We start from the raw sequence: 12,440 nt of genomic DNA, 5'->3' as shown, positions 1-12,440 counted from the left end.
GAGGGGAAAAAGAAAGAAGAGCTTACCCTAAGGTTGGACGGACTGGGCTTTTGGGTCTAGGGTTTGGGTTGAGTATTACAAGTCTTGGGTCTAGGCTTTGGGCTTGGTATCACATGTAATTAGATAGACACTAATCCCAGATATTTTTCTTTTTTGGTGGATCTCGCTCCTAGCTATAGCTACGACCGATATCTGCCAAAATAGGAAAAATATCGAAGGAAAGAAATTAGATGCATAGTGTTTCTAATTTTGATTAGGAAAATATATTATTGATGCTCATCCTAAATTTGATACAATATTCGTTAATTAACACTAGTTGAAGTGCTATATTTTAGATCATTTCCATTTAATTGATTGAAACGAAGAATACTTGGCTGCAATCAGGTTAAGTGGCTCTTTATTAATGCTCTAGGTTGAAATCAGTGTGATCTTGATGATCGTCTCATTGAGTAGTACTCGAGGGTTATTATAAGTGTTTTGGTGATTCCTATTCTTAATTTTTGAAGTTAAATTCCTGCATGATCTCTGGATTAGCATGCATGATTAAAATTAAGATTATATATTAATGATTTATGCTTGTCATGATCATTCCCGGAAAAATGTGCTCGTGCAATTGTCTTCTAAATTATTTATCCGTCTTCATGTGCACGCAAGACACCAACTCAAATTGACTTATTGGCTACACCAGTTTTTGTTTTGTTTCTTTTTTTCCTAAACTACCTCATGTTGACTACCCAATATTAAGACAAGTACTGATCCTCGTGACACTATAATATAAAAGAGGAATTCACAGTTTAATTACCCGAGTATTAGCAACCAAAGAACATTAAAATCCTGATTAGACTGCATGCATGCCAGCTAGCTAGCTCTAGCAGTACCAATATTCTCATTAATTGGAGATTATTAATTTGCGCATGACCACTCGTACGAGCTAGCTATGACTCCCTACAAAAGGACAAAAGATTAATTTAGAAGTCCTCCTAGCTAGCGAGCTAGCTAGCGGTTAGAAAAACAATAGATATCATGAAGTGTTTGGAGTTTTCACCCCAAAGTCCTAAAATTCAATAGATGCGATGACATCAGTGCTCGTCCAGTAATTCGAGCTTAAACATTTTATATTCACTTAAAAAAAAAAAAAAAAACTTTTGTGACTAGTTATTTACGATAAGAGTAGACCCATTTTAATAACAAATAGTCATCTTGGTAGAAAGTAATTGACTGTAAATTAGCAATTAATTTTCTTGCAGTGATTTTCCAGCTCGATCGATCAATCGTTATTTTCAAAGCAAGTATGTTAACTAGGGGTGCAAGAAATATTTATAGGAGCTACGTACTGAATATGATAGCTCACAAGCTAGAGGGCATTAGCTTGTTGTAATTGCTTGGTTAAGTATGTCATCATAAACTATCATGACTCCCTACAACATAATTGAATTTTTGTGACAATCCTGAAACTGTTATAAAAAATTATTTTCTATGACGATTTTAGAAAACCATCATTAAAAATAGACGAAAAATGATTATATGTTCGAATTATATTAATGTTTCGTTCTAACATAACTCAGACGATGTTATTTTCGAATGAGTACATGTGAAAGTGTAAAATGTTACATTCGAACGGTTCATATACGTTATAACATTAAGCCCACTTGCGTGCAAACGTATAAGCTATTCATTCGAATGTTCGAACAATAGTCATTAACGTTCAAACATGAACAATTTTAAAATTAAAAATAGAATTTCAAATTAAAAATTTAAAGATTAAGAATTAAAATTCAAAAATACTAAATATATTAAATGATATTGTTCATTACATAAAGTATAGAAAATGAAATATATTAAAATATAAATACAAATTACGATTACTATAATATTATATATTATAGCAACTATATAGATTATTATAATATGCTATATAGTTTACTATATAATTTACTATACTAACTATATAGATTACTATAGTATACTATACATACCATATACTAGATTACTATATATACTATATACTTTTTTTTAAATCATACATACTATATAAAATATTTGTCGTCTAATTTTGCAACTCTATAAAAGATTTTCATGAGATGATACTAGTTGTGATGTAATATGATACAATTTGTATATTTTTTAATTTTATGAAATTATTAATTTTGATCAGTACATTTGAATGTAAACAAAGAACCTTCGAATATGGCTTCACGTTCGAACATAATTATACAGACGTGCGATATATACATTCAAACGTAAGGTATTACATTCAAACGTATATACTCTAGAAACGTTTGAACTTATTCTGTCATAGACAAATGAATATTTCTTAATGTTTGAATGATTAAAAAAGATAAGTTCGAACGTATTTATTAACTATCCGAACGTTTAATCTTTGACATTTAAACAATTATCTAATAACGTTACATCATAAACATTCGAATGTGTGTATGTTTAAACGTAAAAATCAAACGTTTAAATGAAAAATATCAAATGTTAAATATTTATCGTTCGAATGTTAATTGGTCCATTTTTTTATTTTTTGTGATAGTTTTGTCGGTCACAATAAATGAAATATGTTGTAGTGACTCTATAGATAATGATCTCTCACCATCTACCATACTTTGAAGTAGCAATGCTACACTAAATGCAAATTGTAAACTGTTGTACTTGTGAAAAGATTTTGTCGAGGGGCTGGAGTGGTTAATTAATGTTAATACTAATTATCGGTCCCCACCTCACATGTATCATTCAAGAATTGGTAGTCAAGGGACCGATAATTTTTTAAAAGATTCTATATTAAATTAGATTTATTTAATATATTTCACTTAAAACACTAAACATAAATAATAAGTAATTAAGACCAGCTTGCAGGTTGCTAGCTGGAACTGATCAAAGTTGACTTTTCCTTAACCAACACCTCATGCATACATACAGCCTCCTTCTATACATACATGGTGATATCCCAGAGAATAATAATAATACAGAGCATGACTTGATATTTCGAATGCCTCCATGCGTGATTATTTATATAATAAAAATGGCTTTTTATTATAAGTATTCTTGTTTTGCAAGCATGATTACGTACGTGCATGCGTGAGCTGTTGATACATGTGTAATTAAGCTAAAGAAGAAACACGGAAAGATCACGAAAATTAAAATTATGCAGAAAGGAAGATAGATGATCGATGAAGTGAGACTTCCTAGCTAATGATTTAATTAGGGAGCCATTCAAACTCTTATCTGCCGCCATATATTTAGGGAACTGCATTCTATAGTACTGCATTATTTTAGAGAAACTGTACGTGCGTCACAAGGCTCACAACAAATGGGGCCTCTTGGTCACCAACCTCTTTTTTTTCCTACCACCCCTCTCTCTCTCTCTCTCTCTCTCTCTCTCTCTCTGCCTACTTATAAATGGGAGGGAAAGCTATCATTATATTTCATTCCATTAAGTGATCTTTAAACTCGATCGGCGCGGCCTCTTGGTCCGAGTCTGAGGGCACAAACAGAGATCAATCGTCTTCTAAACACATTTTAAGGTACTCAAGAAGAAGAGTACCACTGATCTGCCACTACTTTTTGTTGATCATTTTCACTCTCCTATTCTCTCAAGAAAATTATCATCAACTAATTCTTGTAGTACTGTGTTAGAAAAGATGTCTCCGGGGTCTGAGTCTCCATGAGATTAGCTATTTTGGCAGCAAACAAATTGGTCATCTTCTTTTTGTATGTGGTAGTCATTAATTAATGAATTTGTCAGTAGTTAAAGTTGCAATGTATCGAGATTTGAAAAGTTCAAAGTGTATTATATTTTCTCTTTCCATGTACGCTTGATCTCTGATCATCTTGTATATACGTACATATTTCAATAGCTTGCTAGTGATCATCTTGTATGCATGCATGTAGTAATTTATTTGTTTCACATGCAGAAGATCATGTGGAAGTTGAAGATAGCCGAAGGAGGTCCTGGATTGGTGAGCCTCAACAATTTCGTTGGACGACAACATTGGGAGTTCGACCCTGATGCCGGCACACCTGAAGAACGTGCTGAAGTTGAAAGGCTCCGCGAGGAGTTTAAGAGGAATCGGCTTCGGACGAAACAAAGTGCTGATCTTTTGATGAGGATGCAGGTTCCAGATCTCTCTCTCTCTCTCTCTTTCTCTCTCTCTCACACACATATACATACTGTCATACAGGAACCAACAATTCTTGGGGGCAACTTTTCTATCAAGATGTTTATGTAAAATGAAAAAATATTACAAATTCATAAAGCATATATAAAAATTTGCCAAATAACGTAAAAATAAAATTTTTAAAACACAACTTAATGTATGTTTTAGATTTTTCACGACAATATTTTATAGAACAATATTCATCTATTATTATTTGTAAATATGAAATATTTAGAAATTATTTTTTTCGTATAAACTATCAAGTGACATTTTAGAATATTATCTTTCATTCTGATATTTAAGCTAATTTATCAAATTTTATGTAAAATCTATATGTTTTGGTGTCACATTAAGCATAGAGTACTACAACTTGAACTTTAAATAAACTTTTCCTTACTCAATGAAGTTTAGAATATAAATCATCTCCAATATTTTTCATACAAATCATTAATCTTAAATAGTTTTTTCTGATATTTTGACTTTGAATTCTATATTAAGAAACTCAATAGTGTATAATAAAAAACTTTGGAGTCAATGACGACGTTAATAGTTTATTATTTCTCCTAATCTTAGTTTTAATTTAATTTTAGTGTGGCCACATCCTTGACAATAGATAATATATAGAAATTATACAAAATCTAGGAGTTATAGGAAGAAAAAAAAAATTAGAGAGAGACATTTCTATGTATATTGAAATTTTACCTAATTTTAGAAAGCATGTGGGAATAAAGAAATTATAAATTTTTTTAAGGGGGCCAATTTCTATATACATGAAATTATGAATAAGATTTAGTAGCTATTTTGAATTTTGAAAAACTTTTGGGGGCCAAGCCATATGTAGATCTGTCACTGCTGTCATACAACATACATATATACATATATATATTCTTAAAGATCTACTACAAGAAAATTACTTATTTACAACTAATTATTTTCAGTGAAATGACTATTTTCAGTTAAAATAAGTGTTTTCGTTGCAAATGGTCTTTTTCATCGCAAAAAAAAAATGGTCACAAATACCCTTTTTTCTTGTAGTGATCATGATATTGTACATTCCATCATGGACCTTCATGAATTATCATCCAGCAAATATATATTTCGCAGAAGATATATATATAAATATATATATATATATATATATATATTGTTCCTTTTCTCGGTTCAATGTGGATTACAAGATATATATCAACTCTGTCAACTGGGACGTTCCTAAGGTTCAGTTTTGATTAGTTGAAGACCCTCATGTCAACAAGTCAGATAAGAGTGAAAGGAAAGCGCAGTAAAAAGAATGAAAACAAAAAAAAAAAAAAGGGGGAAATCATGTTTTTAATGAAGGTCAATTAATCTTGTGGTGTTGACTGCTCTTTTGATGACATTTAAATTCAAACGTCATGCAGACCCCCCCGTGCACTAGTGGTGTTGAATGAATTGTCTCGTGGTCACAAAATTCTTCCCAATTTGCTCCTCAAGTCCAAGAGTCGAGACCATGAAAATCCATTCCAACCAAAACTTCCGCATACGTTTCCCCATCTATTGACATAACCAACCGCTTCTTGATCATTCTCCACAAATAAATTACACAAATTAAGGTAATCGTACAAATTGATGTAGCATGATGTGATTCATCAAATTATAAAGTTATTTTTATTGTAAGATAAATTTAACAAACTACATGAAACTATGTCAGTTTGTGAAATTACTTTTTTACAATATTTTTGTGTATAACAATATTCAATGAAAAATGTTTGTAAAATGTTTTGAGACACGGGCTATACAGTGCAGTGAATATTAAAAAATTGGCATTGATTATTGTCCACTCCATAATTAAAAACAGTCCCTCATTCTAGCTAATTGTATCGCTTGTCTTTATTATTTCCCTCTAAACCAATTCTAAGAAATGAACATGCATGCTTGTTCTTAATTAAGATTCAACAACACAAAACAATTATGTCATGCCACATTTATATTTTTGTTTACTTCTTTTACTAAATTTATTTATTTATTTATTTATTGCATTTTTTCTTATTAATTCTTAAATTTCTTTCCGATTTTTTCTATTGTTTATATTGAATTTCGAATTTTACACAATCATCCTCTATTTAAAAAAAAAAAGTGTTATAAAATATATTTTTAAAAAAAGTTGTATGTTTATCATTTAACGGGAAATGATATATCCACAATTAAGAGATCTAAAAAAAGCCTATAAATTGACGTAACTTCATATGATACATCAAATATACTTTATATGAAAAGTAACTTTACAATTATTTGATATACCATATCAAGCTTCATTAGTTTGTGAGTTTATTTTTATAAGATCTTTTGTGCATGGATGAAGCATTTCTCTTTTCAATTGTGATTAGAATTATTTTATTGATCATGGGCCTAGCTCGTAGATATTGTTAATAACCACCCAAAATGCTTGAGAAATATCTTAGGATCATATTAAATTTTTCATGTGCTTTCTGTTGGAAACTAGTCGTTACAACTTTTTTAAATTTTCACACAAAATAAAATAAATAATTTAACTTTTTAAATTCCTAATCAAAAATAATATTAAAAAATATATATTCTAACAATATTTTATTCAACTTTCATCTCATCTCATCTATGAAAACAAACAAGGCATTATTTTTCACTAGCTAGGGCATTCATCTCACTAATTGATATGAAAATCTCACAGCTTAGGAAGGAGAACCCATGTGGGCCAATTCCACCACCAGTCAAAGTGAAAGAAACTGAGGTGATTACAGAGGAAGCAGTCATCACAACATTGAGAAGAGCCCTAACCTTCTATTCATCTATTCAGGCCCACGATGGCCACTGGCCTGCTGAATCTGCCGGCCCCCTGTTTTTCCTCCAACCCTTTGTATGTAGTTTTTGCACCATTCTTTTATTTATATATATATATATATATATATAATATTTTAACTTCTCTCTCCCTAAAATTTAATTTCATATTTTTACAATATGCAGGTAATGGCATTATACATCACTGGAGCTCTGAATGCCATTTTTTCACCAACACACCAGAAAGAAATTATTCGATACTTGTATAATCATCAGGTACAATTTTTTTGGTTTTTTAATACAAATTAACACAAGTTTGTTTTTAAATAAACCAATATTTAAACAGCCAAAAATGCCCCCAAGAACTAAAAATTTGGCTAAATTTAACCTTATGTACAAACAAATACACATATCTAAATGTAAATATGTATATTGACCATTTAGTTGTTGGACAGAATGAAGATGGAGGTTGGGGCTTCCACATAGAGGGTCACAGCACAATGTTTGGTTCAGCTTTGAGCTATATTGCCTTGAGGATACTTGGAGAGGGTCCTGAAGATGGTGAAGACAAGGCTATGGCCAAAGGACAGAAATGGATCCTTGACCATGGTGGTTTAGTGGCAATTCCATCTTGGGGAAAGTTTTGGGTTACGGTATGTATAACCAGTTGAAATATAAAATATATTTTTATTTTAGTTGCCAAGAATTGTTGGTAATATTACATATATATGCCAATATATATATATATATATATATAAAGTAGCATATTTTATTGTCCAACTAGAAGTATCACCGTATTGAAGTGTATACACTTGAGTTTGAGAGGTTAGAATGTAGCCCAAAAGTCCATTTGCCTTAAAAAATTATGAAAGCATTTTAATTTCTCATTCAACCCTATATAATATTTACTATATTGTGAAAACTCAAAGGCTTCCTAACATGGATAGGTACTGGGATTATATGAGTGGTCTGGCTGTAATCCATTGCCCCAGAGTTCTGGCTTCTTCCACAAATCTCTCCAATTCATCCAGGTTCTTTCCTTTCACACTTTTTTGTTGAAAAGCACAGTTTGTAATTTATATGAGATGTAGGCAAAATGCAATAATATTGTGTCATACTTGAGGTTGTTATTTGTATGAGATGCAGGCAAAATGTTATGCTATTGTCGCTTGGTTTATATGCCAATGTCTTATTTATATGGGAAAAGGTTTGTTGGTCCAATCACTGAGTTGATTCAATCACTAAGGCAAGAGTTGTACAACGAGCCTTATCATCAAATTGACTGGAACAAAGCTCGGAATACAGTTGCAAATGTTGGTTAAATCCTTAGTCTCTATATCTTGCATTTGCTTTTCATGTCATAAACCTCCATCTTAGATTCCACTTAAGCAAATATAAAGATTTCTGACGAAATAATGTATACATGAAACTTACACAATGTGCTAATTTAGGAGGATCTCTACTATCCACATCCTCTTATACAAGATATGCTATGGGGATTTCTTCACCATGCAGTAGAACCTCTTCTGACCCGCTGGCCCTTTTCATTGTTGAGAGAGAAGGCACTTAAAGTTGCAATTGGTCATGTTCATTATGAGGACGAGAACACCAGATACCTTTGCATTGGAAGCGTGGAAAAGGTTGTCACTAATTAGTGTTACAACTATAATCAAAATGCAATCATATAGATCATACTAGTTGATGTCTGCTCTATGAACTAATTTTTCAAGGTCATCTATATTACAGGTGCTATGTTTGATTGCCTGTTGGGCTGAAGATCCGAATGGGGAAGCATACAAGCTTCATCTATCTAGGATTCCCGACAACTATTGGGTTGCTGAAGATGGGTTAAAAATTCAGGTGATGTGAGCATGTCAGTGCAAATCACATATACCTAAAGCATGTACTCGAGCCTAAAGAATTGCAAAGTTTCAATCCATTTGAAATCTTATCTTTTGTCTAGAAATGTACCAATGTTTCCAACCTTATATCATGTAGAGTTTTGGCTGTCAGATGTGGGATGCGGGTTTCGCAATCCAAGCGATTCTCTCATGTAATTTGAATGAAGAGTACGGACTAACACTGCGTAAATCACACGACTTTGTGAAAGCTTCACAGGTCAGAATATATGTCAATTGCCCCTTAGAAGGTTTGATGGTAGATAATGCTTGAACATAATCATGATATTTGGCTTTAACAAAATTGTGTCATTTTCTAGGTTCGAGAAAACCCTTCAGGTGACTTCAAAGCTATGTACCGACACATAAGTAAAGGAGCATGGACATTCTCAATGCAGGATCATGGTTGGCAAGTCTCTGACTGCACAGCAGAGGGGTTGAAGGTAATGCCTCGCCTCTAAAGAAATATATGCATTCCAAAATCATAAATTCTCAAGGTTCGTTTAAAGGAATAAAGTTAGCAAAACATTTGCTTTTGTAGGTTGCTCTGTTGTTCTCACAAATGTCACCAGACCTAGTTGGAGAAAAGATAGAGACTAAGCGATTTTATGATGCTGTTAATGTCATTCTCTCGCTACAAGTAAGGATTCACTAATTAATATTTTATTTTTGAAATAGTTAACAAAGAACATAACTTGTTTCTAGTCAGATTGTCCAATTCACTTCTTTTAATTTATTATGCACCTTGACTTGATTAATTGACCTTCTTCTATTTTCCAATGCAGAGTATAAATGGTGGTTTCCCAGCTTGGGAGCCTCAAAGAGCATTTGGTTGGTTGGAGGTAACTTATCCAACAAGCCATTGATTAGGTCTATTTGTGGTCATTACGAGAAAACATTAATGTTTCAACCCAATACTCACTACTAAAAATTTGTATACATTTGCAGAAGTTCAACCCCACGGAGTTTTTTGAAGATACTCTTATTGAGCGAGAGTAAGATATCTTCATAATGAAAAAAATTGCCACTGAATTGGTCATACTTTGCTTCCTAATAGCAAATTGTGTCACCTTATAATAGGTATGTAGAATGCACTTCATCAGCTGTTCAAGGGTTGGCGCTCTTTCGAAAATTCTATCCCAAACACCGTAGAATAGAGATAGACAGCACCATTTGCAGGGCAATTCAATACATTGAAGATGTACAAGAACCTGATGGATCATGGTAGTATGTTTTTCCACATGACATTCTTGAAAACGGAAAAAAACAAAAATGCTCTACATATTCCTGCAAATTGTACTTTTGTTTTTTTATACTTTTCTTTTGGTTGATGCTCTTGTTATAAAAGGAGATAACATAAAAATATCTAAGCAAGTTTAGCACTAATGTAGGTATGGACATTGGGGGATTTGCTACACCTATGGTACATGGTTTGCTGTAGGAGGACTGGCAGCCTGTGGCAGAAACTACAAAAATTGTCCAGCATTGCGCAAAGCTTGTGAATTTCTGCTATCAAAGCAGCTACCCAATGGTGGATGGGGAGAGAGTTACCTTTCAAGCCAAAACAAGGTACATAGGCAATTGGTTTTCCAATTTGAATGTGAATTACTAAAAAACAAGAGAAAAGAAAAAGAAAATGAGGGTGAAGTGAAAAGGGACAACTAAAGTAACTTGCTCTTTGAAACAGGTGTGGACAAATATTGAGGGAAACCGTGCAAATTTGGTTCAAACTGCATGGGCTGTGTTATCCCTCATTGAAGCTGGGCAGGTTGTCCATCCATCATTGTCTCTTAAGTTATTCTGTATATTAGCATTAGTGCATTACATCACGAAAATTATTCATGTCACCATGGGTGTAAAAATGGTTAAAAAAACTCAAGAATTCAGCAAACAGTGGATGCAATGGAATATATTAAAAAAATATAAAGCATGTTAAAACGGAAAATATACACATTGATGCCATTTTGGAGCTTAAAAATTTGAATAGAACCCAAGTTGAGTTGGAGTAATATATGCATATGAATAGAAAAAATAGGACTTAAAACAAATTTTACAGAGATGAAAGTTAGCAACTACTTGATTAGGAAGTATCAATATGCTGGTTCTAAATGTTTCTGTAAATTATTAGGCCAGGATAGATCCAACACCAATCCATCGTGGGGTAAGGGTGCTAATCAATTCGCAAATGGAAGATGGTGACTTCCCTCAGCAGGTAATTCACGTTTATTCATAATGCAACGCTTTCAGTTATTTTTTGTGTCATCTAAGTTATGTGCTTTTCTTCTTCTTTCTCTCTTCCATCGCTTCGATTCTTTTCTAATAACATCTTTCTGCATACCAAATCATAATTTCAAAGATAACATAATCAATGGTTATTGGCAACAGGAAATCACTGGAGTATTTATGAGGAATTGTTCATTAAACTACTCATCGTACAGAAACATATTCCCCATATGGGCTCTTGGAGAATATCGGAAGCAAGTTCTGTTTGCATAATATCCGAATGCTTAAGCAAGCAAAAGATAACTTGTTAAAGTAATTTGCTAGTCCAAATAAGCTTGAGAAATTAATAGAATGGTATGTTCAACAATGTATAGATCAATCCATCTTGCGCCTAAAAAATGGTAGACACAATTCTCAAGCACTTTGCAAGATGTAATATATATGTGTGTAATGGTGTAGTTTCTTAGTGTAAGCATCTCCTTGAAAAAAAAGATTCCTACAACTCAATAATTGTAACACCTCACTTCCCAAAAAGGCATTTTAGAATTTTCGGGAAGCCAGTGTGCTACTACTAAATTTAAACTTAAGAGTTTTTCTTTTTAATAAAGCATCAGATGCGAAAGATTTCTATATATAACAACCTTTAATAAATATTGAAAATCTAAAATAAAGTCTGCAGAAGCACTTATTTAAAAAAAATACAGAAGTCTCATGTACTTATCAAAATAATTTATTTAAATTATAAACCATAGAAATAATCATAGCATAATCTGTCTAGGCCTCTGTCTCGCCTCCCGGGGTCAAGTCTTGTCCTGCAGTCTCATCCTCATAAATGTCATCACCTAGGATAGTTTAAAATTATAAAAATAAACTAAAATAAGTCGAATACTCAATAAGCAACACATCATACAGTAAACATAATAAACATAAGGTTTCTTAAAAAATGTGATACTCACAAATACATATGTAATTAACATGAACATGAACATGGACTTATTTTTCACTTATCTTAGGTCGTTACTCACTGTTGACCCCCGTGAGTTAGGGTTAGCGAATCTAATTAGATTCTGATTCTGCCCTTGGCTGCGGGTTGTGGAATCTATACATAAGGAAGACATACTAGGTGCACTATCAGCATGCACAACCTGGCAATGCAATATGCTCATAACATAGATACCGTCTTCATATCATAACATAAGCCGTTACATATTTTATCATAATCATACTTGCATACTTGTCATTTCATAGATTTCAAAAGAAAGCACATACATACTTATCATATCATATCATAGATTTCAAATGAAATCGCGTACTTTCATAAATATTGTGATACATGTTCCCTCATATAAATTCATGAATTTTCATAGAT

At 32.4% G+C, this 12,440-nt stretch overlaps 1 protein-coding gene across 1 annotated transcript; it reads left to right on the top strand.

The window, feature by feature from the left end:
• The first annotated feature begins 3,652 nt into the window (after nucleotides 1–3,652).
• Nucleotides 3,653–11,537, top strand: LOC121242722 (lupeol synthase-like). Its single transcript, XM_041140664.1, is given in 20 exon segments — nucleotides 3,653–3,718; nucleotides 3,918–4,118; nucleotides 6,844–7,029; nucleotides 7,137–7,226; nucleotides 7,406–7,603; nucleotides 7,898–7,931; nucleotides 7,934–7,981; nucleotides 8,097–8,263; nucleotides 8,402–8,590; nucleotides 8,697–8,810; nucleotides 8,949–9,068; nucleotides 9,169–9,291; nucleotides 9,390–9,488; nucleotides 9,634–9,690; nucleotides 9,797–9,843; nucleotides 9,929–10,072; nucleotides 10,240–10,417; nucleotides 10,536–10,616; nucleotides 10,977–11,060; nucleotides 11,234–11,537. Coding segments are annotated over 20 exon segments (2,322 nt in total). The 5' UTR covers nucleotides 3,653–3,667; the 3' UTR covers nucleotides 11,345–11,537.
• The last annotated feature ends 903 nt before the right edge of the window (nucleotides 11,538–12,440 follow it).

The sequence above is a fragment of the Juglans microcarpa x Juglans regia genome, chromosome 8D, assembly GCF_004785595.1.
Source record: "Juglans microcarpa x Juglans regia isolate MS1-56 chromosome 8D, Jm3101_v1.0, whole genome shotgun sequence".
In the NCBI taxonomy this organism is placed as follows: domain Eukaryota; kingdom Viridiplantae; phylum Streptophyta; class Magnoliopsida; order Fagales; family Juglandaceae; genus Juglans; species Juglans microcarpa x Juglans regia.
The sequence above is the reverse complement of the archived record's forward strand: the minus strand, read 5'-3'. Positions and strand labels throughout refer to the sequence as shown.